The sequence below is a fragment of the Tachysurus fulvidraco genome, chromosome 10 (assembly GCF_022655615.1).
Source record: "Tachysurus fulvidraco isolate hzauxx_2018 chromosome 10, HZAU_PFXX_2.0, whole genome shotgun sequence".
Lineage (NCBI taxonomy): Eukaryota > Metazoa > Chordata > Actinopteri > Siluriformes > Bagridae > Tachysurus > Tachysurus fulvidraco.
Genome location: NC_062527.1, coordinates 13,476,811 through 13,501,353, shown reverse-complemented (window position 1 = coordinate 13,501,353; position 24,543 = coordinate 13,476,811). Strand labels below are relative to the sequence as shown.

At 38.6% G+C, this 24,543-nt stretch overlaps 1 protein-coding gene across 2 annotated transcripts in view; it reads right to left on the bottom strand.

Annotated features, from left to right (window-relative positions):
- Positions 1-100: 100 nt before the first annotated feature.
- Positions 101-24,543, bottom strand: part of rassf7a (Ras association domain family member 7a) — a 26,897-nt gene continuing 2,454 nt past the window's right edge. The window contains exons 1-6 of one of the 2 annotated variants that reach the window (XM_047819934.1): positions 16,346-16,631; positions 6,040-6,218; positions 4,962-5,788; positions 3,080-3,254; positions 2,613-2,699; positions 101-377 (exon numbers count right to left, since the gene is read on the bottom strand). In XM_047819934.1, coding sequence (XP_047675890.1) covers positions 346-377; positions 2,613-2,699; positions 3,080-3,254; positions 4,962-5,788; positions 6,040-6,142 — 1,224 coding nt within the window. In that variant the 5' untranslated portion in view covers positions 6,143-6,218; positions 16,346-16,631 and the 3' untranslated portion in view covers positions 101-345. Of the gene's footprint in view, positions 378-2,612; positions 2,700-3,079; positions 3,255-4,961; positions 5,789-6,039; positions 6,219-16,345; positions 16,632-24,543 lie in introns of those variants that run through there. The other variant, XM_027173517.2, reaches the window with a different exon arrangement.

The following is a 24,543-nucleotide window of genomic DNA, read 5'->3' as shown; positions in this document are numbered from 1 at the left end:
GGGATGAAAATAAAACGAGTATCCTCGTATCATAACCTAAATTCATGCTATAATCAGTAATAGAACACTGGCTTAAAAACAGACACAAAGACCAAAGGTATGTAAACACAAAGCACTGTCTTTATTAGACTTAAATACATAAACAAAAGTAATAGTTCTCTAGATAAATCTTTCTGGTAATATTTTACAGTAAATAAATGTTTTGGAATGTAACAAAATGTAAACGTACAGTCATATATACAGCATATATATATTTGTTACATTGATGAGATGAGTAGGACCATTAGAGCAGTAACTGGTTAAATACCACAGGTTTAATAGGAGAGATTGTTGGCCCTTCAGGCTTTACCTCCATGATGACTCCCTGGATGCCAGGACTGTAAGACACACAAGAATATGATATGGAATGATGTGTGCAATGTGTGAGTTTGGAAGTTAGGAAAAATACATCCGTGCACTAAGAGTTTTCCCTGTTAAGCCAATGCCACTGAGAGACCTAGAACCATACAGCAACCAGAAGGGAAAGGCCCCCATACATCCAAAGGTTTTTTTTTTATAATGATAAAAAAAAGCAAAAGAAAAATTAGAATAATTTCCATCTTAGATTTAAAAATTTAAGCAGAATGGGAGTTTAATTTAGCATGGTTATTATATCAAGCACATAAGAACACAGTGAGGAACAACCAGAGTTCAGTTCCTTGGATCAGCAAAAGAGAAGGCTTTATATGGCACTTCCCACAGACAGTGTTTTAAAAGGGACTAACAGAGTAACACACTTGTGAGTTCACTCTGATCATTTTCTCTAATGTATTTCCTCTTTCAGTGAGCTGAAAGAGTCAGTTATTTCAGTGTTTTAGTATAATCGCTGTTTGGTGCTAAAGTGTAGACGTATTAATTTATGTCAACATATAAAGTAGTAGGCATTTGAATATTATTAGTCTCACTCATTAATTATGTTTAAAAGCAGGAAGAGAAATTCATACCAATGCTCTTTTTATTATTTTATATATATATATATTTAAAGAAATTGACAAAAAGCAATCATTTATTTTATTATTGGATCACTAAACAGTTCAACACTCTGGCTCATTCACACTCCTTTATCTCTGGACTAATACTGTATTAACTGTAAAACACAACATACAGTAATGGCCGGTCAGTATTTGAAATTATGATTAACATTATCATCAGGCATACTGTCTTGTTCTCAAGACAAGTGCTGTCAGTGGCTTAGTAATAAGAGAACCATCCTGCCAAACAGTGGATCACAGTCTGAATAATCAGTTAACCTACAGCTTGTTATTTCTCCAGTTTAACTCAATCACAAGACACAGACAAATACAGAGATAACCAATGAAACCGAACACAGACTCCAAACCAACAGCAAAAAAAAAAAAAAAAAAAAAGGCATACAAAATGAAGGAGAAAACACCAAAACACATTAAAGGAGCAAGTCTAAAAGGTGTAAGGACAAAACAATAAACACTTTAGTTTATTACAAGGACCAGAGCCATGAAAACACCTTCGAATAAGTTTTGTACTGTGTCCGCATAAACCCTGCACTCTATGAAAGGCCAATGACTGAGAAATGTGGTGACACAGCAGCTTAGTCAGTGATTGGCGATGGCCTGAACCATCGTTTCACATGTAGCTTTTGAAGATGCTGTATCAGGCTCTCAGTCCCTTAAACTAAAGTGTTGAGAAGGACATATCAAGTCAACACTTTATTTGAAAGGCACCAGACAAGGACTCGACAACGTTCACGAAAATGGAATGTTGCATCAGTGAAGCAATTTGACAGATGATGGATTAAATGAGATGTCATCTAACCACACATGCATTAAAGCTCTTCTCCTCTGACTTAAGAGATATGTTCACGCCCACCTCAGCTTACGAGTAACAAAGACCAGCCCAGAGTTTCCTTTAAAAAAAAAAACTTGAGAGCTTAAACTTTCTTAACCTGCTTTGAAGGCTTCTAATTCTACTGTTTGAGTTTCAAACATTTCATAAATGTATTTGCAGCTATTCCTTTTCAGCTCTATGATTTTGCATCATTACTATTGTAAATTCACAGAACCTACGTTTAAGATGATCTGCACAAAGAGAAGGACGTTCATAGGCATAGTGCATCAACTGCACAACTTTTCTCTCAAATACAAAGGCCAGAAATTATTCTTAATATACTGATCACACAGTGACTCTTTTTTTCTAAGATGCAAGCATTTTAAAAATTAACCACGCTTAATTGTAAAACATGGATTTCCCCTAATAATAATGCAGTCTGTAGATACATTTGTACTTTCTTCAGTTGGCTATATCCATGCAGATGTCCTATAATGTACAAATACTGCATACTCAAGAATCTGAATATCATAATCCTAACTCCTATGCATGCTTGTCTTATAGATATGTATATTATAAGTATTTATACAGCCTTGTATGATGCCAGCCAGATAAGGTGTCAATCTGTTACACGCTTTATTAGATCAGGGTTGGATCAGAAGGGGCATCATGCAGGAACCTCCACCCAGAGAGCACTGCTGCCACCAGACATGGCTGAGAGGTGCCATGGCAGTACAGGGTGGATGAGCAGCACACTCACACATACACACCCTCAGGGTTCAAGCTGGACACCAGGGGGTGCTGCAAGTTGCGCGGATGCCCCAGAAACTGCTTAGCTGTGGGCCGCTGTAGACAGTCTGTGAACAGTGGAAAATTGTTATTTTACAAAATTATCTGATGATGGAAGTGCAGTGTCTGCATAAACCAGCCAATAATTTGATTTAAACAGTGTAGTAAAAATGAACTAAATGAACCGTAACAGTGCTGATATAATCTAATCATGGGATAAAATACCATAGAGGACTTCTTGATCACAATCTTAATTGGACATATGATATAGAATTTTGCTGGCTACATGAACACCGGAATAATCTAATAAAGCTGAAATATATGCACGTAAAAGCGTAAAAGCATATACAGTATAGGTTCAAAAAGTCTTTATAACCTGTCCTGCAAATGGCATACATTGATCCTGCATTTGCATAAGACAGATATATATGGTGTGTGTATACTGTACCACTGTCTATAGATGTGTCCTGCAATAGCTGAGCTAGCTCCTGTTGGTCCAGCTGCTGGTGGAGGTCGGTACGAGAGGAGCTCTGGGCTGGGAGCACTCCGGTCTGCTGGATGAACTGCTGTAGGTTACACTGCCTCAGCTCCTTATTCAGCTCATCCAACTGCTCCTGTTTAGCCTGGACACAAAAGAAGGACAAAGTTCCACAAATGCACTGTTTTCATAATTTTATAGAGCCAGACAATATCACATCACAAATCCAGCTGAAATGTATGAGGTTCACATTATTATATATTAAACAAGAGAGCCATTTAAGCCATCATTTAAAGCTAATCCACCATTTGGAGCTACATATTCACTGGAAAATTAAATGGCAAGCTCATATCAAAATCTATTATAACATACAATAAAAAAAGAAAGAAAGGAGGATTATATTATTCTATCTAGCCCACAAGAATGTTGCATTTTGGGTTCAAAATCAGGGTAATATATCTAATGTGATATGTCTTCAGGTCTAAAGATTCCAACAAATGTATGTCAGGATTTAGGGTATATGGCATTTAATATGTCCAGTTACCTACCAGGAGGTATTGTTGTTAGCTTCCTTTATTAAATTTGTAGTAATTATACTTAGTAAATACCCAGATTTATGCCATTATCATTATGTCCATTATGTCCCACTGAATTTAGAATTAAGCTAATGAAAACGTATAAGTGTTTGCTCCCATAAATAAGATATACCTTTATATCTAAATACCTGAAATAGTCCTTTTTAATTGTGATTATTTGTAGTATTATAATGCTAGATAAAAACTCAGCACTATGTGAACCTTTATGTGAAATTTATAAATTGAATAAACCTTATTTATGTGGTTTAAAAGCCTTTAGAGGCTAGAAGTCCAAACAAGAGTAACATGCTACCTGAACTGAAAGAAATAACACAATTTCTGTCTGCGTAGAAACAAGTAGATATTGTGTGGCTGAATGATATCAAAACATCAAACTGTCGTACAGTAAATGACCAAATCAGACACTGCATGTAAAGTAAACTTGACAGGCTTATTGAAATCTTAATTGTGGTTGCAGTTGAATTGTGCACTATTTAATACCACTAGAGGTCGATATGCTTCATCTATCATCCCTAAATGTATGCCTTGTGGCTCTCTTAACAGCAGTCCAGGAATTTGTTCCCTAAAGGTGTGTCTCTACACGTGCAGTCTGTGTTCCATTAGTGAAAAGAAAAGAAAAGAAAAAAAAAAAAAAGTTAAGAGACAGACACGTCAAAACTAACACTCATCTATGTCTTAGACAATGACACCGGATGTTATATGAGGAAAAAAAAAGATAATTAGCATAGAGCCCTCTCTGGAATTCTGTTGTTAGGGAATTCATTATCAAGAAAAATACTGATATTCATTATAAAGAAAAATTCCAGTCACTGCTATGCACAAAAATTAAATGGAGCTTGGGGCAAGACCTGAGGTAATAAGGATGACTTCAGATTGCACTTCATTTTTCGATATTCAGTACACAGAAAGCTATTTTGGTCCCAACTACCAGCAATGAATTAAAAAAAAATGGTTTACTTTGGATTATCCATCAGTAATCTAAGCAATCAGAGCTTACTGTTGGCTAACAAGAGCAAGTGGTAATTTAAGCGCACTCTTTTCTGTTTCTCTTCACAAAACACATTAGTAAATCAGAGTTAATGTAATTACATCTTTTTTATTAAACATTTGAACATGGCATACATACTGTGTGCATCAAATTAATTTTAGTGACAAAACCATGCTGAGTTTGTACACAGGACATAACATTAGCTACTAAGCCTCCAACTGAGAAATAGCAGTCAAGGCTAACAAAAGATTACATCCTCTCTGCTCACCTGTAGCAGCATTTCTGCTTTTCCCAGGGCTTTTTCTGTCTCCACCAGCTCAGACTTCAGCTCCTCTCCTTGTTTCTGCTGACTCTGGAGCTCCATTTGTACAGCATCCATAGAGTCTTCTGTATGTTCCTGTGTGGACAGAGCTTCAGCATCAATCCTTTCCCTCTGAAGGTTCAGCTCAAGCTGTGTGGATTTTGTGGTGAGATTTTTCAGGCTGGTACCACACTCATCCAGCTTGGCATTTAAGTCAGCCAGCTGCTTCCTCATTGCACTCTCACGCTGCATCTCAGTCCTGAGCTCCTCCTCCCACTGCTCCTCATCTTCCAGTAGTACATGCTCTGCAACAGCCAATTCCTCCTGCTGATCCCATGCCTGTGTCTCCTTCTCCAGGAGTTCTAGCTGAGCCTCTAGTGCCTTCAGTCGCTCCTGCTGCTCGAAAACTTGCCGGAACACTTCCTCTCTAGACAGACTGGGCTGATGGGAGGTGTGAGGCGATGGAGATGCTCTGGACTCAGGTGGGTGCTTGGTATTTGGAGACCTGCGGTTCGGTTTGGGTCGGGTGCGTGGGGAAGAAGAAGGGCCTAGGCTGAAGGTCAGGGATTTTCTGGGTGCGTTTCGTTTTGGGGGTTCTGTTTCAGGGGGTTTATGAAGAGAGAGAGTGCGCTCATGGCTACTGTTGCTGCTGGGGCCGGTGCGCCGAAGGTAGAACTGCACCTCATTACTGTGCTGCCCAAGTTTAGCCAGTGACTCCAGAGGACGCTCAGTAGCCAAAAGTTGACGCTCCGTGTCTCTCAGTCTCTGGATGAGTACGTAACGACCCGTCTGGCCTGTGGGAGGCAAAGGAATTAGTGAGGCCACATGAAATCTTTTATGAAGTTTGTGTTTATGAATACTTACAGTATAGTAGGACAGTTTGCTAAACTTTATGCAAAACATAAATACAATAGCTAACCCAGTGGGCAAATGAACGCTCCAATGAGCTGCCCTGTACCTGAACAGATATACACTAAATCTGTTACATGCTAATTAATCCACCTTCTTCACCGGATATTTTTGTCTCATAGAAGTCTAAACATACCTATGGCTTGAGCAAGAGCAATGACCACATCCTGACAGGACGTCTCCTCCGATAGACCACACACCACCCGCACCACACCGTCCACCCACACCTTGAGTTCCATTAGCGTGGCACCAGACCTCAGCTCAGCTGAGATCAGATCAGATCAGACACAACCAGCACTGCATGACCCAGCAGTTCTGAAAAGACACAAACAGAACACAGATAAAGAAGGGTGCAAAAGCTGTTAAGATAAAATGTGAGGGATGGAAAGACAGAAGGGAAGGCTCTCATTAACCACAAGGTTTTTCATTCTAAAATATCTATAGGGCTTCAACTAAATGGATAGGGCAAATGGCTACTCCAGTGGATAAACAAACTTCAAAAATGATCAATTGGCTCAAAAGCTTAATTTTGCCCTGATTAAGCATGCTGTTTGTTCTTTTCAATGTTCAAATCTGCTAGAACTTCAAACACACTTCTGTTTTGAGAGAGAGAGAGAGAGAGAGAGAGAGAGAGAGAGAGAGAGAGAGAGAGAGAGAGAGAAGCCTCTCAACACGAACAGATTGCACAGCTTTAGTAGTGTGTAACATTGGGCTAGTTTGGCAGTACAGCAGGTAGCAAATGAGGCCCCAAGCAGAAGATTAATGTGAGTGTGTGTTGATGGATGGTGGCTCTGTGCACATATACAGCACTTGTTTGCAGCCTTTGTAAACATGGTCAGAAAAGTCAAGACCAACCTCTTTTAATGGAACTAAACAATGCTCAATAAACAACTGGCAATTAAAATGAACAGCCATTCACAGAACAATAATTATGCTTGATGAAAAGGTTTTAAAATGAAGAATTGAAGGAACATCGCAAAATATCTTTTTCTGATCATTTAGTTCACGGTCATCACAAACATGAAGCAAAAGTAGCAGTGAAGATACCAGGATTTACACATCAAAAAGGAGGAAACCCGTGGAATGCTGTGACCGCATCCTTCATCACTCCTTTATTCGGATGATGATAAAATTCCCAGAAACATTTGTTGCATGAGTCATCTGACATTCTGAATAAACACCCTTTGTGGGATGAGGATCAAAGAGCTCTTTGGCAACATGGACCAAAAACAGATACAAGAGCATCTGCTTCTACCAGCTTGTTTTGTTTTAGCCTAGTGCTTAATCTTGACTTGTTCACAAGCTCTCGAACCGTTCCTGGCACACGCTGTTAGCAGTGCACAATGATTTGACATAATCCAAGGGTACCCACACAAGTACTTTCATTCAATCAAACTCCCTGTACATTCCTCTCATTGCAATTAGTTTTAGTCACTGTTATTTGAAAGCGTTGCAGTCATGATTTGGAGCTCTGTACTTGAAGCTTAGAGTTTTAACTGCTGATGCCTTCATTTATAATTTCTTTACTTGGCTGGACCCCCACCATCCTCCATAAGCTGGCAGAGGAATGCCGTAGTACAGGACTGTGTGAGACAAACAAATCTTCTTTTGTCTTTGCTGCTTGGACAGGCTTGAGCACTAAATCAAGCTCAAGGCCTGAGGGTGCAGTTCTTTACACAGCATGATGGTTACTAAAGCTACCAAGCTCCAAAACAAATATAAAGTGGAACTGATGTGTCACTTGGTAAATACGGGCAAATCGATGCAAATGTCAATGATATGATAATAAAAATCAAAGTTGTGTGCATAGGATACAGTAATTCAATAATAATATTTCAAGTAATAATGTAAAATTCTCCTCAGTTGTATACACACAAACATGCTGACTAAAGCATTTTCCCCCTCATATTCTTCAGTACTGGAAATGAAAATGCAAATTTCAGCACATCAACTATAAGTCTAAAAAAGTTAAATAAGGTCTAACCATCTATCCAAAAAAACTCACAGTTCAGTTACACTATGTGCTTTGGTAAATGATTATGTATGCAATCCTTGAGCTCTCTCAGTTATTGATTACAGCACAGATGTTAAACTACTGCTTTGATGTTATGGGCTCAGCTCAGCTCCTCAGTCCAGTTACACATGTTCCAGCCCACAGAGTCAAGAAATGCAGGCAGACGCACCCAAGACCAGCCCTCCCTCTTATCCTCTGCTCACCCTGAGCCTCCTTTAAATTCATGATTATAGGACATCATTTCTATCTCTCGCTTTTAATTAATCCCTAACCTTCCGTCTCTTGCTCTAAATTCTCATCTCAGAATCAGTTATTCATGAGAAATGATTCATATGGAAAAAGATCTGCAGCCCTGGTTGTGAGAATCTATCTAGAGTTTTGATGTGACAACAGTGTCACGGTTATGTGCATCAGTTGTCAGAAAATACCGATGTTCAGTAGTGTCATTCATCAGCACATGTTTTCATGGAAAAAATACATTTCAAAAGTCAGAAAACTCCAAAACCAGTTCAGCATTTACAGAAACATTAGCCCGAATACAAATAACCAGTATGCTGTATTGGAGGCAAACAACTAACAATCAGCACTCTATCATAATTTACCAAGCATCTGTATTGGATGCTTTAACAGTTTCAACATATTTGAGCATATTAAACATGCCTCATTTATGGCCTGATTCTTAGTGGAGTGAGTATATGGGGCAAACTCTCTATCACCTGTTCAACAAATATTAATCTTCTGAAGGCAACTATACATGTTAAATTCTATCGAGATGCTGATTGAGATGATGGATAAAATATTGGCTATTTGTCAGATAATAGCTGATGATCCCTTGCTTTGTTTACCTGTCAAGGTGTTGCACAGTTGTGGGGCAGCACACTCACTGCCCAACTTAGCTTCTCTGGAGTTATTATTGCACCAAGTGGTCAGAAATTAGAACTATACCAAGTGCTTTTAGAGTCCCATTGGGGCTGGAAACATAGTCCCATGCTCAGAGAAGGAGCAGAGGACAGGACAGGCAACAAAAGGCTTGGCACTTTAAGCTAGTTTAAAAATGGCCAACACAATTGTCATGATCTTGTTTTATAGAAACATGTCAGAATACAGACGGTATGTCAATGATGTCTGGGACAACTTTTGCTTGAACAAAACTCAAATTGTGCTCAAAACAAGCTGCTAGACTGTATGCTAGATGACTGTTTGTCATTAACTCTCAACTGCATTTTAATGCATTACTCTAAAAAGTCATTAGACTGTGGCCTGCAGCAGAAGTTAAGCGTGATAGCCTCTCTACTTTATTTTGATTGAGGCAATGTCTTTATTAATGTTGTCCGGCCCCTGTGCTCATTGGGCAGTGCCAGTCAGGGCACATAGTGCAGGACAATAATGGTTACTGTTCAAGGGCGTTTAATACCATTTGTCATCCTGTGCTTTCCGGTGGTGTTCTGCTTAAATACACACAATGACTAAAGCTCAATTCAGAAGGATTAGTTCTACATTGAGATCTTTCGTAATCTCCTACAGGGTCTACTCAGGCAGTTTACTTTGTCTGGACTGGCATTGTCAGTGCTTTTCATCCTCCACCCCCGAGAAAATTCCAGCCTAAATTACCTACTGCTTTTCTGTCAACTTAAGGGTGGTCTGATAATTTCAGTCCTGACGGGATGGAGGACAGGAGTCTCTGATTTCACAAACAGATGTTGCCGCTTGTGTTTCCACTCTCAGTGTGCAAGCATCCAGATTTCACTTCAGAAAAATCACATCACATCATATGAACGATTTCCCAAAAATGTAATGTGCTGCATTATTGTGTCTCTGTACTCTCCTCACTGGGAGTTCATTCACTGACAGAAAAAAACATTAGGAAGAGTGGATTATAATTAATTCATAATGTTATCATATCACCATGTTTAACACAAATATCCAAGGGAAAGCTGATGGAACCAGTTGGATGCAAGACTATCACAGAAGAAGCCTGAGCAAATAAAAATAACATTATCTGAATAAGGCTAATGTATAAATCACAGATAAATACAAGATTAAGAAACACACAAGTTTAATGTATAAAAATGATCATCAAAGATGAGCAGAAAGTCCCACACGTATGCATGTTCCATGTTTGCTATCTGTAACTCAACGGCACAAAGTAATCCACCTCCTCTTACCATCAGCCAACAGAACAGTTGTACAACTACAGAGTGTACACCAACAATAACAGCTCATGCTTCCTGTGTATTGATAAGCTGCTGACAAACGTATCCTGAACATGCCCCAAATTACAAAAGAAATCATTATAAATCTTTCACAAATTATTACCCAGGGTGCAGCTGAGTCGGATGCATTTCCTATGACATGTTCCAAGATTTCCATTTTTTATAAAGTATTAAAGTTACCAGAAGTTATAGAAGCAGAAACATTATAGTACATGAAGGATTGAGTAAACCTGCTTTTATACACTGCTCCATTTTCTCTTGCACTAGATTGAAGCTTCACCTGCTATGATCATCTACTGTATGGGAGAGCAGTGAGCAAGAACATTATGAAGAAATGACAGAGGCTCTAATGGTGGGTGTCCATTTTTTGTTAATTTGCACCAAAGAGGCAGGTGTGCATGTATAATGTTGAAGTCATATGATGCAAACGCATACAGCTTGTTCATTAGGGACAGCTGTTGCTTGACTGCATCTAAAAAAAAAAAGCATGGTTAATATAATAGCGTATTTCACAGTACATTTGTTTTGCAAATATTAAAACAAATGTGTTTTTCTTATGAACAAATTAATTTTTAGGAAATTCACCGAGCGTGAAACAAAGAGAGCGCAACAGAGAAAGGACGAAAGTATGAGATCTATGCACCTTCATGTTCTGTTCCAGTATACAAACTGGATCATTAAACAAGTTGTTGGACATTGTTAATATTACCTTTCCCCTAATAACGTTCAAAGTATATTTATATGTAAAGGTACATAAGCAGTATTTACACATAATATGTAAACATTAAATCTAAAAACGTAATATCCTTCAGTTATATGTGATTATAGGAGCCTGGCAAGTCTTCAAACAGAAGAATCTTGAGTGGACACTAGAGCTGATTTTAATGAGGTCAAACCTGCTCAGGCTGGGGGGACAAATCTCTGCCTTTGCTCCAGGGACCAATAAACACAATCACACACACGCAATAATTGTTGCTTGTGCAGCACTCTTAGTAGGTGTCCTGTGTGGTAATTGCATCCTGGGTTTCTGACTCAAAGTACCTTTTAGTGGTGCAGATAACAATCTAGACTGGCCTACATTACAGGGACTGTAGAGACAACCGAGACGGCTCGTTCTCTCTACTCAATTTAGGGAAGTGTGCTAGTCTAGGGAGTTCTGTTTAATGCATTTCAAATACAATTTGCAACCATGCAATTCAAAAACATGCAACTCTGTAGAAAACAGCATTTTGTCTTTCTAAACTTAAATAAAACTGATTAATAAAGTGTGAGACTTTCTGCAGGACAAAAAATAAACAAACAAACAAAAAAAACGTTCTACCAGATTATTTTCATGACCAATTTATTACACTTGTTTTATTCAAGAAAAGCTGTCTTCAGCTGCCAAGCATACAATATTTCTGGACTGTGTTTTGTTTTATTGTGAATGCCATGTTTTAAAGAGAGAAAGAGAGAGAGACTGCATTAATGGGCTTGGATAGGCTTGGTTCATTAGTTATTTACGCTCTTTTTTTCCCTCCATGTCTGCCGTTTTGAATTATTTAGAAATGTTTACCACGCTTGTGTATAATGTTGCTGGCTGCTCCAAATTTATGTAAATGATCCACATCAAGGCTTGCGGCAAAATAGAGGGGGCTTACTGGGAAGATAAGCAGCTTGGAGCTTAGGCCCATATGCTCATTTGGAAACAGAGAAAGTGAAAGGTTAGGAAAATATTTTACTTTACAGTGAATATTTTTAAGAATGACCATGTGTGTGAAGTCATATGTGGAAATATAGTTAGATGGTAGGTGGATAGGAAAATGTTGACTGCTTTGTCAGAAGTGGACAGAAGCTCAAGATTCATCTAAAATAGACTAAAAAGACATACGCCTACAAAATACTGTACTGCTTACTCACTCTCTAGCACCAATTCCTGGAAGTTTTTTTTTATTTTTATTATTTTTAAATACCCTACATAACACAGGGAACACTTCAAGGCATAGAGTACACAAGGAATGCATATGGAGCGTAAAGTTCCTGGTGCCACACCTGATCTAATACCACACACTTTAAATCCATAGAGTAGAAAAACATGGATTCGTTCATGTACAAACAAAAATCCAGCAGGAAAGTGCACAGCAAAACACCACATTCCAGGAGTAGGAGCTTAAAGACATGCATGCATTCCAGACATCCCACAGCCTGTCCTATTCCACAAAACGCCTCTTAAACATGCACAAGGGATGAAAAACTGAAATACTGTACACCCAGTTTTCTCTCTTTTTACATGTCTGATCATGACATCCTCAGGTATAGAACATATAGGAATACAGCTGAATGCTTTTTCTTTTTTTCCACCTATACTTTATAAGAATGCAAAACATTAACGGCTACCAAAGTAGTAATTATTTTGTTATAGCTGGAAATTCAAGTTGCTGCAAGCTGCACAGGAAACCAGTGGGACAGACTGGAACATCAGTCAAGTGCACTAGGCTACGGCCTTTACGTGCTTGAGGGGTTCACAAAGCAGAATATTTGCAGTGGAGATGGGTGAAGAGCCAGATTCAGCACACTCATTACAAGAAATTCAATAAAGGATTAGTCTGAGATCTCAGAGGCAGGGGTGGTGCTGCCATTTGGATTTACAGCTCTGTTCCTGTTTTCCTGATGCACCTACTGGAGTAAGGTCATATATTTACTTTGGGATCCCAGCAGCCAGGGATTTATTTTCACAGCCAATACATTTCTGCACAAGGGAAGTGCAGATAAAAGTGAGCTCTCTTGCTGCCATTGAGATGAGCCCAATCAAAATGTGAGAAAAACAGCACTTTCCCACTACACTGGGGTACTGAACTGTCTAGTTACTAATCAGAATTCAGAACTGACTGTATTAGTAATGTCAAGTAGTCGTGGTTGAATGTCGGTTTTGAATTGATTAACATAGGAGACCTTTACAGAGTGGTCTTATTATTCTTACCGTAATGCTTGTAGAAGCAGTAAACACTAAAATAAAGGCAGGGTCAGGCTGTGATCTCCAAGCAGAAATCACAGTAAAACTACCGAATCGTGAGTGTCTGTGAGCTCATGTATGTGGAAGAGGGTGGATAGAGCTTCTCAAGCACCATGAACAGGTTGGATGTTTTCACGTGTTTTAGAGGATGCAAGTGTTAGCCGTAACCCTAATTGTGAATTGAGAAGGGGTAGTAAAGAAAATTGGTAGAAAGGGTGGGGTGTGGAATTAAAAAAATAAAAGTAAAAACCATGAATAAGCCACTAAGATTTAGAGATTTAGCATTTACTGTACAGTTTAACTGGAAATGCACAATGTAGCCAGACAGACAGAACTCTGGTTTTCCTTCACTGTTCTTAGTTGAATGTCTCAGTTACTTGGTGAATAGCACATCAGTCTTCAGTAGTGTCTATGTCCTAAATGTTATACTTTATTTTAAAATAGTCCTCTTAAAAATAGCTATGGCACAAATTCCCATACATATAGTACTGTCTGCAAACACCTTGTTTGTTGTGTCTTTGCCTGATACATAGACGGACAGATGGATACATTTGTACTATGTTGTGCTTCACCATAGAATAGTGTTAGAAGGGATACAGAAGAAATACAAACTCTGTGCTATATTTTACACACACACACACACACACACACACACACACACACACACACACACACACACACACACACACACACACACACATACACACACACGTTCAAACAGAGAATGAGAGACAGGAGACATGAGATGAAACTCTAAAGCCAAATGTTGAACGTACGACCAGCATAAAGTGATCGCCACAAAGTCACTGGCTTACAAAATCATCAATCACTTTCAGTAGACTGTGACATTGTGGGTTGAGGAGAGCCAGAATCAAAATGTAACTGATATTGCTTATCTAAGCAAAAACAATCAGAGCATATCTCTAGCTCTGCAGTTACAATCAGTCTTCACACTGGAGACCGGAACAGATGATAATCACACTCATTTTAAGAACTCCAGTTTGTCAGTGGTTTCCCTGAGTGTGGAGACAGAGATGGGCTTTAATATACAAATGAAATGTGAAAAAAGTTTATTAGTTGTAAGAATTACAAATAGTAAAAAAAAAAAAAACCTGAAGAAAATTTGGCTCTGGCACAGATTTTCGAAACTGTTCCTGTGCGAGTACAAGTGTGAGTGTGATTGTGTGTGTGAGAGAGAGAGAGACAGAGAGGGAAAAAGAGGGAGAGACAGAGAGAGATTGTGGCTGTAACACAGGTTAATGCCCAGTGCTCTCATCCCTCTGCTTGTCCTTTTAGAATAAACATATTCACTACCCAGCAGAGACATGCTGTCCACACTGATCACTCATCCCTCTTTTTCTCTCCATGACCAATAGCAGGCCTATATCCAAGGGCATGCTCTGTTCTGCCAGAAATCAATGAATGCGCACACACTTCATGACAGTTAGTGTGAAGGAAGGCCTCCCTATGGGCTGTGTGCTCTTCAAAATTTAATAAAGCATAAGGGGACATTTTTCCTGTCTCACACTGCTGTTCCTCTTCAATGACCATTGGAGCAGCAGGGACACTGCCACTGCCAGCTCCTCAGGCCAGGGTGGCACATGTCCAGCAAATTTCCTTCGACAGTACAAAGGTTTTCACCAAAAGGATTCTGACCTGTAATGGGTTTATACTGTACTGTTTGGAAAAGTTCCTCAATTTCATGCATGTTGCTTTTCACACATTGCCAGATCTGTCAATGGTGTGTGAATGTTTAGAGAATCAGAGTAAGGCTGTCAAGTCATGAGCACACAAAGAAACAAAGAATGAAATCGAGAGAAGATGAGAAAGTGAGACAGAGGAAAGGGAAAAATACAATAAATAAGAACAGCTATTTGCTAAAACCACATGCACTGTATTTCTGCTCAGTATTGATGCCTATAATAGTTAGTGTTGCCTTAAAGTTCTTAAATATTTTTACAATTCAGTCAAACTCACTCACTAGACATTAAAGCTCAGTGCAATTAAAAGAGACTTGGTTTAAATATTTATGAAAATATTCTACAAAGTCTTTTCTAAAAACTGCTGTTTTGGAAAAAAATGAGTCCTTTTACCATTAAGAAAAATTACTAGTGCGGTCAAGACCCTGTGGCTCATAGTAAACCACATGATTAGATTTTACTGTATTGCTTCAGTTATGTTGCCATTTAGAGTGTAATAGTAATTACTATTTAATAATTACTACTTATAATAATGTCTTTAAGTAGTACTTATTACTGCCTTTAGACATGCAGAGTAAACAAGTTGAACATGCGGTCTTCAATGCTACAGCCAAGCTTAGGGAGTAAAGCCTCTACTATTCTCTCACTGTCAGAGGAAGGTCTGAATTTATTCTTTAGCTCAGACAGAAGTTTTGCTTGGTCTCCTGTTCACCATCATAAAGGCTGAAGATAGAAGTCTGCAGGTCACCCCTGTTGTTCTCAGCTCACTTCAGTTTAAAAATCCCAGTACTGAAGAGACCCGTCTCCACCAGGCTACTCATGAGAAATCCCTGCAGTACCAACCACAGAATTCTGCTTGTGGCCTCATCTGTCTGTTTCAGGTCTACAAGTGCAGATCAGTCAAATGTCCAAAAGACTGGAATTTGATTTACTCTGAAGGCTGCTATAGCATGTGATTCCTTAACAGCATGTCAAAACAGGCATTTGGTTGACTAAATGACTTGGTAGACTAAGTTGCCCTTAAAGAAGTTCATACAGGTCAAAACTTTAAAGTTTAATAGCAACATATTGTCTAATTAGAAAAAAGCTCAAAATATATAGATTTTCAATGTTCCTAGTTCTAGTCCTAGTTAGCTGGCAAACATGCACCCGCACACACACACACACACACACACACACACACACACACACACACACACACACACACACGCAGCAAGCAGAGATGAGATTAGAAGTGAACTGAAAATAAACAAAGTTCAGGCATCCATTATCTGTGAGTTTACCTTGATAAGCCAAAGGTTGGGCAAGGATTGTGACAATTACGATCAGTCTTTGCGCTTCGTCACATGAACTCTTTCAGATGTTCCTCATCTCATAGTCAGGTGTGTGAAAACAAACAGGCTCGGTGTGGAGCCAGTTATAACACTAACAACAGGTTGATAAAGCTACGGATTCTGACATGACAAACTGTGAAAACACACACTCATACATACACTCACACACACTATTAAGCTGTCTCTTACCTTTTAAAATAAAGAGTTTTTTTTTTTTTTTTTTACAAATCTTCCACAGATGTCTGCACAGAGGAATGAAGGTAGGATGGAGTGAAGATTAAAATCCTGCAAATGTGTCTGCTAGTTGATCAGACTGATTTTCAGGAGAACCGCTAACCGTTGTTTGGAAGGTTCGTGAAGAATGAAGCCCCTCTGTGTGTCCTCACGACGCCTCTTTCAGATTGCACTTCCCACTCACATCTAAAAGCTGTTGATTCTTTCTCTCCCTATCTGTGCCTCAATAAGCTCTGCTGACGATGCAGGTCCCTCCCTCTCTCCAGGTAGTAGGAGTGTCTTATTTCCATTTGCCTGGTTTCTGGGTCCTTTCAAATACTTTTTCCTCTCGCTCATTAACTCTCCCTCTTCCTCATTAACACGTATGCAAAAAATAAATGCTGGGGGTAGAGGAAGGGAGGGAGGGAGAGAGAGAGGGAGGGGAGAGTATTGTCATGATACAACATACTGTACATAGCTGACTGTGGGAGTTTTTTGTGGAGGCTTTTCTCTGGATGTTTGTTTCATATGCTTAACTGACTATGCAATTTCTATCTCTCGCTCTCGGTCTCTCGGTCTCTCTATCCTTTATCCTCTCAGATGGATCTCTTTTTCTATGTTTTTTTTTTCCTTTTCAGACTGGGTGAAATGACAATAAAATATATTTATATTGTGATATATTACCATTATGATACACTGTGCATAATCAGGTGCACTAATAGTTTCACTTTCCCATTTTCCCCTATTAAATACTGTATTTAACTGAATTTATTTTCCTCCTTAAATTCCAGTTTAAAACAGCACCTTGCTGACCTTTTGGCATCATGTTCACAAAATCTCTGCAAAAATAAATATTTTGTCTCAGGTCCAAATGTGACAACAGATGTAACATTCGGTCCTTGCATCGGGTTGTGTGTGTATGTATGTGTCTGTCCCTCTCGCTCTCTGTCCCCGCTCTCTCTGTTTCTCTGTCCCGCTCTCTCTCTCTGGTATCTATGGTAATAGTTCTCCATACATATGCTAATTCCTGACTACAATTTGGGTTCGGCCCAATGACTCTGAGAAAGGAGTGTCCAAAGAAACAGAAACCTGACAAACTATGTTGTTTTAAAACAAGATGTCATAACAATGTACACAAATCACAACATCATACACAAGCACAGGACAGTTACATGGCTGAAAACATTTGGCACACACACTGAGACAGAAGTGATCATTGGGAATGAGCCATTAGAACGAACCTAGACCTGTTTCCCATTAGCACTTCTTTCCCATTCTGTACACCCCAATAAATAAATAAATAAATAAATCTCACACACACACACACACACACACACACACACACACACACACACACACACGCCTTATCTTCCAGTTCTGCCTCTACACATGAAGTGTAGCTGATCTAAAACACGTTCATATTCCACTGCTCACATGAGTAGTGTTCACATCAGTTCACAATAGCAACAGGAACGGAACAATGAAAATGGCATTTGGTCATTATTTGGGGTCAATAAAGTTTAAGGCTTGAGCCATTTCCTCTGATTTTTTTCTCATACTATAAATAATTAAGTATTCAGTAAAGACACAAAATTGACTTCACATTGTGAAAGTGTGATTTGCAGTGCAGAAATTGTATTCATAAGCTAACAAGGTCTGTAAACAAGCATGCTTTGTGTAACAGCTAGAAATAGCTAACAGATTTTTAAAGGACATTTTATAAATGCAGACAATGAACTGTCCTGGATGCTGTAAAATCAAACTATATTCAGGTTCCTAGTTTATCCCTGGTCAAATTTCACAGTTGCCTCCCAGCATTCCTTGGAGTCAAGGATTTAATCTCTCCTCCCCTACCGATACAACCGCCAATCCCCCAATCACTGCAGGGAAAAGACTACAACGCTACTCTTTGTGATTTAAAGATACCATATAATTCTGCAAGTTTCAATCAAACCACTTCACTAAAGGTCGACCTATCCTGGAAAATGAATGAACCTTAAGAAGAGAACCGTCGTCTTAAAGACCATGACTTGCTACTTCCTCTTTTTTTGTACATTTAAGACTGAAGTGTAGAAAATATAACTTTGCTGTAATATTGTTTCTCATTCAAGTTTCATACAGAAAACTACAAATATTGAATGAAAACAAATTACATGTGCGATGAAATTACAATTTAGAATATACCTCAAAAATAATGCGAACTTATATAATACTTCAATTCATGTGCATTTTCCCAATTTCTTTTACATATAATTGTACTTTACTGTACTGTAATAGATAAAAGGTAATAACGCTCGTTTCCGTACTTCATCTCCCATCAAAGTTTTAGTTTTCTTAATTTCCTCTGATCTCTTTCATCAGCAAGGTGTTTCCACAGTTCCACAGCACTGCTGCTCACTGGATGTTCTTGGTTTTTCACACATTGTGTAAACTCTACATACTGTCGTGTGTGCAAATCCCAGATCAGCAATTTCTTAAATACTTATCAGGCACCAACAACCAGTCCATGGTAAAGGAGACTGAAAACACACTTTCCCCGCATGCTGGTGTATGAAATGAAGATTAAATGTATTGATATGAATCTGCATGAGTTTATACATTACAATGCTGGCACATGATTGGCTGATTGGATAACCGCATGAACGGAGATATCAACCTACAGTTTATTGTCGGTTTGTCAATATAATTGTTAGAAATATTTCTTTATAAATAAACACACATATTGCAACTATAATTTTAACTTCTCTTTCTTTTTGTTCCTGTGCTTTAAATGGTATTAGTGTGCTCGTCCTTTTCCATCACAATTACAACAACACAGAAACATTAACCATAATACAGCTATATGCATTTATAAGGGTTCCTAGAGCAGCCTAAAACAGAAGGCCAATTTTGACAACACAGAAGGCCAATTTTGACAAAGACCACCCTGCTCCAAACCAACTGGAGCAGTGTAATGAAGCTTGAGGCAATGCTATTTCAATAACAAGCCACCATATTTCACAAAGTTCATCTCACCTACTTTGTGCACAAAGAACATAATGGCAGGGTGAACAGGAACCCTGTAAAGCTGTAAAGCTTTTCTGATATCACTGCAACAGACAGGTTTGCAGAACAAGACTATCCATGTGCCACAGAAATGGAAATGATATCCATGCTGTGGCAGTTGAAGCAGGTGTCATATAAGGGGAGCTTTGATAAAACCTACATGTTTAAACCTGACCACAAATTTGAGAAAATGTCTCTGGGCGACAAACAGGCAGGATTTCTACTGTGCGCACAGGTATGCATTAAAAAAGCCACGCCAGAGCTCCCCTGTAACCTGCTATGTAGGCCAACAGCCTAAAAACCTTCATTTAAAAACAGAAATGAAAATAAATAAACACTCAACAACCAAATGAGGAAAACAAGGTTGTAAAATTGTTTAGTATTGACATTACAATTAGCTAAGCACGTTAGGTAGTTGTCCTGCTAAAATTCCACACAATCTAGGCACCATGTTTTAAGTGCGTGAATAAATCTGAGCTCAAGACTCAGAAATGCTAAGCTTAAGGATGAGCGCTCCCCCGTTTTTCCCTCGTTTTTCGACTTCACTTTTACAGCAGCGTGAGGAAAAGAAGAAAACAAGGTAGAGATGTGTGATTGCTGTTTATGCCCTGAGCAGATAATTTTAGCTTCGCACTGTCATTATGGTCACAAATGATAGCACTACTTTGTAATGTTAAATTATACTGTGTGTTCGTTCAGAAAAAAAGTGTGCACTTTTCATTTTGCTTCCAAAACAAAAACACAGTGATAATATAAACCCCGACTAAGCCTTAACAATGAAAGTTCAAAATTTCCTCTCTTGGCAAGAAGAGCAGACAGTCTTTTTAAAGCACAACTGCAGACGACATTTTACTTTGTTATGTGGCATTTCTTTATACGCTAAGCAGATGACTCGCCTGAAATTTCTGGAAGAGGACAAATTGCTTTACATTTTAAGATTAAAAAGAATTTAAAAACTTCATAGGGGTTATACTTGAAATATTTAGTACTAATAACATCATAAAGTGGTGGTAAAAATGAAATCAAATTTAGTTAAATGTGACTGGAAATGAGCATAAGGACAACTGGAATGTGTTGGTGGCCAGTCACGGTCAGACAGTTTTCATTCTTCTCAGTAGTGCAGTGGCACGGGTCAAACCAAGGGCAAGAAAAGATGAAAAGAAGAGCAAGGGGAGAGACAGCAAACACAAAACATTCACAGCTCTCAAACTGTCATCCTGACATATGTGCACACACTCGGACACACACACACACACTCGGACACACACACACACACACACACACACTCGGACACACACACACACACTCGGACACACACACACTCGGACACACACACACTCGGACACACACACTCGGACACACACACACACTCGGACACACCATACAAACATGAGACAGGGTGCAAAGAAGAGAAAAACAATCCATTTTCTTAAATCAAATTTTTTTTACTCAGTCGGTAAAAATTCTAAAGGCACAAACATAACAAATCGGGCCACATTTTATACATGAATCCAAAAAAAAAAAAAAAAACTAAACAGGTCCAGTAAAGTACATGACAAAAACAACTTGCAACTTTGGTCTGGATTAGCTGAGTCAGACAGAGAACTGTCTGTCGTTTCCCCCCCCCCCATGTTATTTATCTCCTGACCAAATTCGGTTTCTAGATAAAGAGACACACTGGATGTGAAATGAGTCAGAGATTACTGTTGGTAGATTGTATGTGTCTGTCTACATAATAAAAAAATATTCTCTGTTTTTTTAACAGAGGAAGTGCAGAGGAATGTGTCATAGAAATCTATCCTGTCAGGTACATGAAGTCAACTGAAACCATCCTTCAAAAGATAATACTCTTCATCACCACCCCCACCAACCCCCCTAACACAAACCCAGTCTCTATCTTTTCACGTTTTTTTTTTTGTTTTTTTTTTGTTTTTTTTTACATGAACAGAGACTTTTTCCTTCACTCAAGCTCAAACAGACACCGCTGATATCCTGGGAGAACAATGACTCTTTCAGAAGCCTTCACGTTCACCCTAAACTCCATCAAAGCTCTATGTTGACAGACACACAGCACTGACTAAAGCACAGCTTACCTTAACCATTGCCAAATTTTTTGTTATAAATTGGGCGCTTTTAAGGTTGTAAACTAAATCCAAGGCATGCATTATTAATACAATAAATTGAATAAAGTGTTTACTGGAAGAGAGTCTTAGAGTGGGGTTTAGAGGGAGAAATAAATAATGAAATTGGTCTATGAACGATTGTTGGTCTAAGTGATGGCTGGACTTGTGAAAGAGACGGTCCTTAAGGGCCATGAGACCTCAGGCACACTGCAGGCAGGAAATACAGGACTCAGTCAGCCAAAGATAACATCATCCTTTTATTAACATCTTGTTTATGATCAATCAGCACTGGCTTAGGTTCCTGGCTCACAGCCAAATATTCACTTTTTAACCGATATCCCGTCTTGGTTTAATTCTGAGCTACTTAAAAGGTTAGCTTAGAGAACTGGAAATATTAAAATGCCCATGTCTGTGGCATTTTCTGCATATATTCTTCATCTAAAATACTTAGTGTTATTGGTTTTCTCAAAGGAAAATTAGGGGATTTTATTGCAATTTCTGTACAGCTAAGCCACAATTTTAAGTTGATCAAGAACATTAAAGTAAGAAACTGTATGATATTCTTGTCTTCTCGTTCTCATATCTCTTTAATAAAAAACAGCTTAGCAAAGCATCCATGGCTAGAAAAACAGCTTAGAAATGCATTCATGACCAGAATAGTGTTGGTATAGAAGTGAGCTTTATCGTTCTGGGTGACCAGCTAAACCAGCAATGGATCAGCAATAACCAGCATCATAGGATTCATGCTTGTCTAAGCTGATTAAATCAGCAGAAGAAGCACAAAACCTACTAGAACTGTGGGAAAATATGGTTCATTTTTCTGAGCAATCATGGTAAACACCTCAGTTAAAATCTCAGTAGAAAGTCGTTTGTGTTTGTGCACTGTTCAGGTCTGCAGGTAGTAAATAAACTTTCTAAAGAAAAAAATCACACTATTGGTCTGGTCCAAAGAATCCACAGGGGCTAAAAAAAATCTCTAACTGTCTATTTAAATCTAAATGCTGCTTTTTGTTCTGTCTCCATTCCGCAGACGCTAAAATCACAGCTCCATGTTGTGCACCAACATAGAAAATGAACAGTTGTCTCTGCTGGTGAGAACGCAGAGTGGATTACATTTGGTCATTCGTGCAAGCAAGTTGAGATTTGGTTTTCAAAATTGTCTTCGCAGCTGAAGCATTGTTGTGGTTCTACATATGTAAAAACTATTAGTGCTTGGCCCTATGTACTGCACTAAATCAATCATTTCAACAAGTACCATAAAACTAAACAGCCAAACATTTTCCTACTTTCTTCTACCCTTCTGGCTGTGAAACAGCAAGTTGGAGTTGCACCAAAAGTTGCAGGAGGCAATAAAGTTGCTTTCATACTACTTAGAAACTGAGAGGGAAAAGTTTGAGGCAAAATGCATACAGCATGTAAAGCAAAAAAAAAAAAAAAACAGAACATAGTAGCATTTAACATCACAAGATACCTTGGTTATACCTTAGGAAAATCTTCAGTAAACACACTGTATAACATTTATCAGAAATGTTTTGCACTTTTTGAAGAAAATTCTGCTTGTTTTTGTTACCATAGTAACAGACACAGGGATTTTTCCATTATCCTTACTATGACCAAGGGTGTTTTGAAGAGCTTGGTAAGAAATAATCAAAAACCATTTTAAAAAACACTCGAGCCTCCGGAAACTATATGGCACAGACCTAAATACAAGAGGTTTGCATTCAGTACTAAAGATCTACTTACCTCTGTTAACTCCGTAGAAGTCTAAACATTTGAGTGATGAAACAAATCAGCTTAGTGATGAATCTTTAGGTAAAGCATCAAGCCAAATATATATATTAAAAAAAAGGGCTTGGGAGTGCAGTGAGATGGTGCTGCTATAGTCTGTTACCCAGGGGACCGATGCACTTTCAAAGACATTGGCCATTGATAAACAGTGCCAATTGTTGAGACAAAAAGTCACATGACAGCAGGGCTGCTGTTCATACTGAACAAAAAAAAACTTGAAGGGGGTGAGGAATGCAGGCCTGAGATAGTTACAAAAGAAACTTGAGTGAAGCAGGCTGCCATGCCAAGCCCCTAACTTTATTGTCTTCTTTCTCTCTGTTTGGGGCCTTTCCAACACGTGGGGTCTCCATGTTTGCCTCAATCCCAAAGGACTGGGCTTGCCTTCCTGCTTACAGGAACAGTTCCACCTTTGCATTACTTTTCCAGGCTAGACACTTCAAAAACACATTGATATGTAAAGCCTTTAAGACAATTGGGTAGATATTTAGTTTTGCAGACTCAACGCAAAAAAAGGGGAGAGAATCTTTTTAACAGCTTTGTGCTAGCGGTGTTCTGTACACAGCAAAAAACACCATGGTTTTACCACCATGTAAACAAAACACTGATATTCATGTAAACATAGTTACAGATAGGGATTATAATCTAATCTTTAACATTACAACGGAACATAACATTAATATTAAGCAGAACAAAAAATGGGAATCCTCTGGCTTGTATACTTTTCTGAGTTGGGGATGTTCCCACAGCTGCCACTGGTTTAATGTTCCTTACAAATGTTGTAAATCCAACCAGAATTTATTAGTAGTTATATTGAAGTGAAGTGTTTAGTGCCTTTCGAAGACATTATCACAAATTTCTTAGGCTAGCATTCCTTAATTAAAGGGAAAAAATGAACTGATGGCTAGTTAGCATGACAAGTGTTTAGTGTTTAAAATGCTGTGGATGACTGTTTACCTGGAAAAGTATAACAAAAAGTATATAAATGGCTAAACACAAAAACGTGTACAAATCGTGTGCCATTGCCTTGTGAGAAATTTCAGTATTCTCAGCTAAGTAACTGTCTGGTTCCCTCTCTTCTAACAAAATACCTGGCATTAATTCTGGCATTGAGTCAGGTCCAACACCTAAAAACGCCTTCATTCTGTAAATACCATTTACTCAGCACTTTTGCAAAAAGTAAAATTTTAGGGCAAATACACTTATATAACTGCTTCAGTA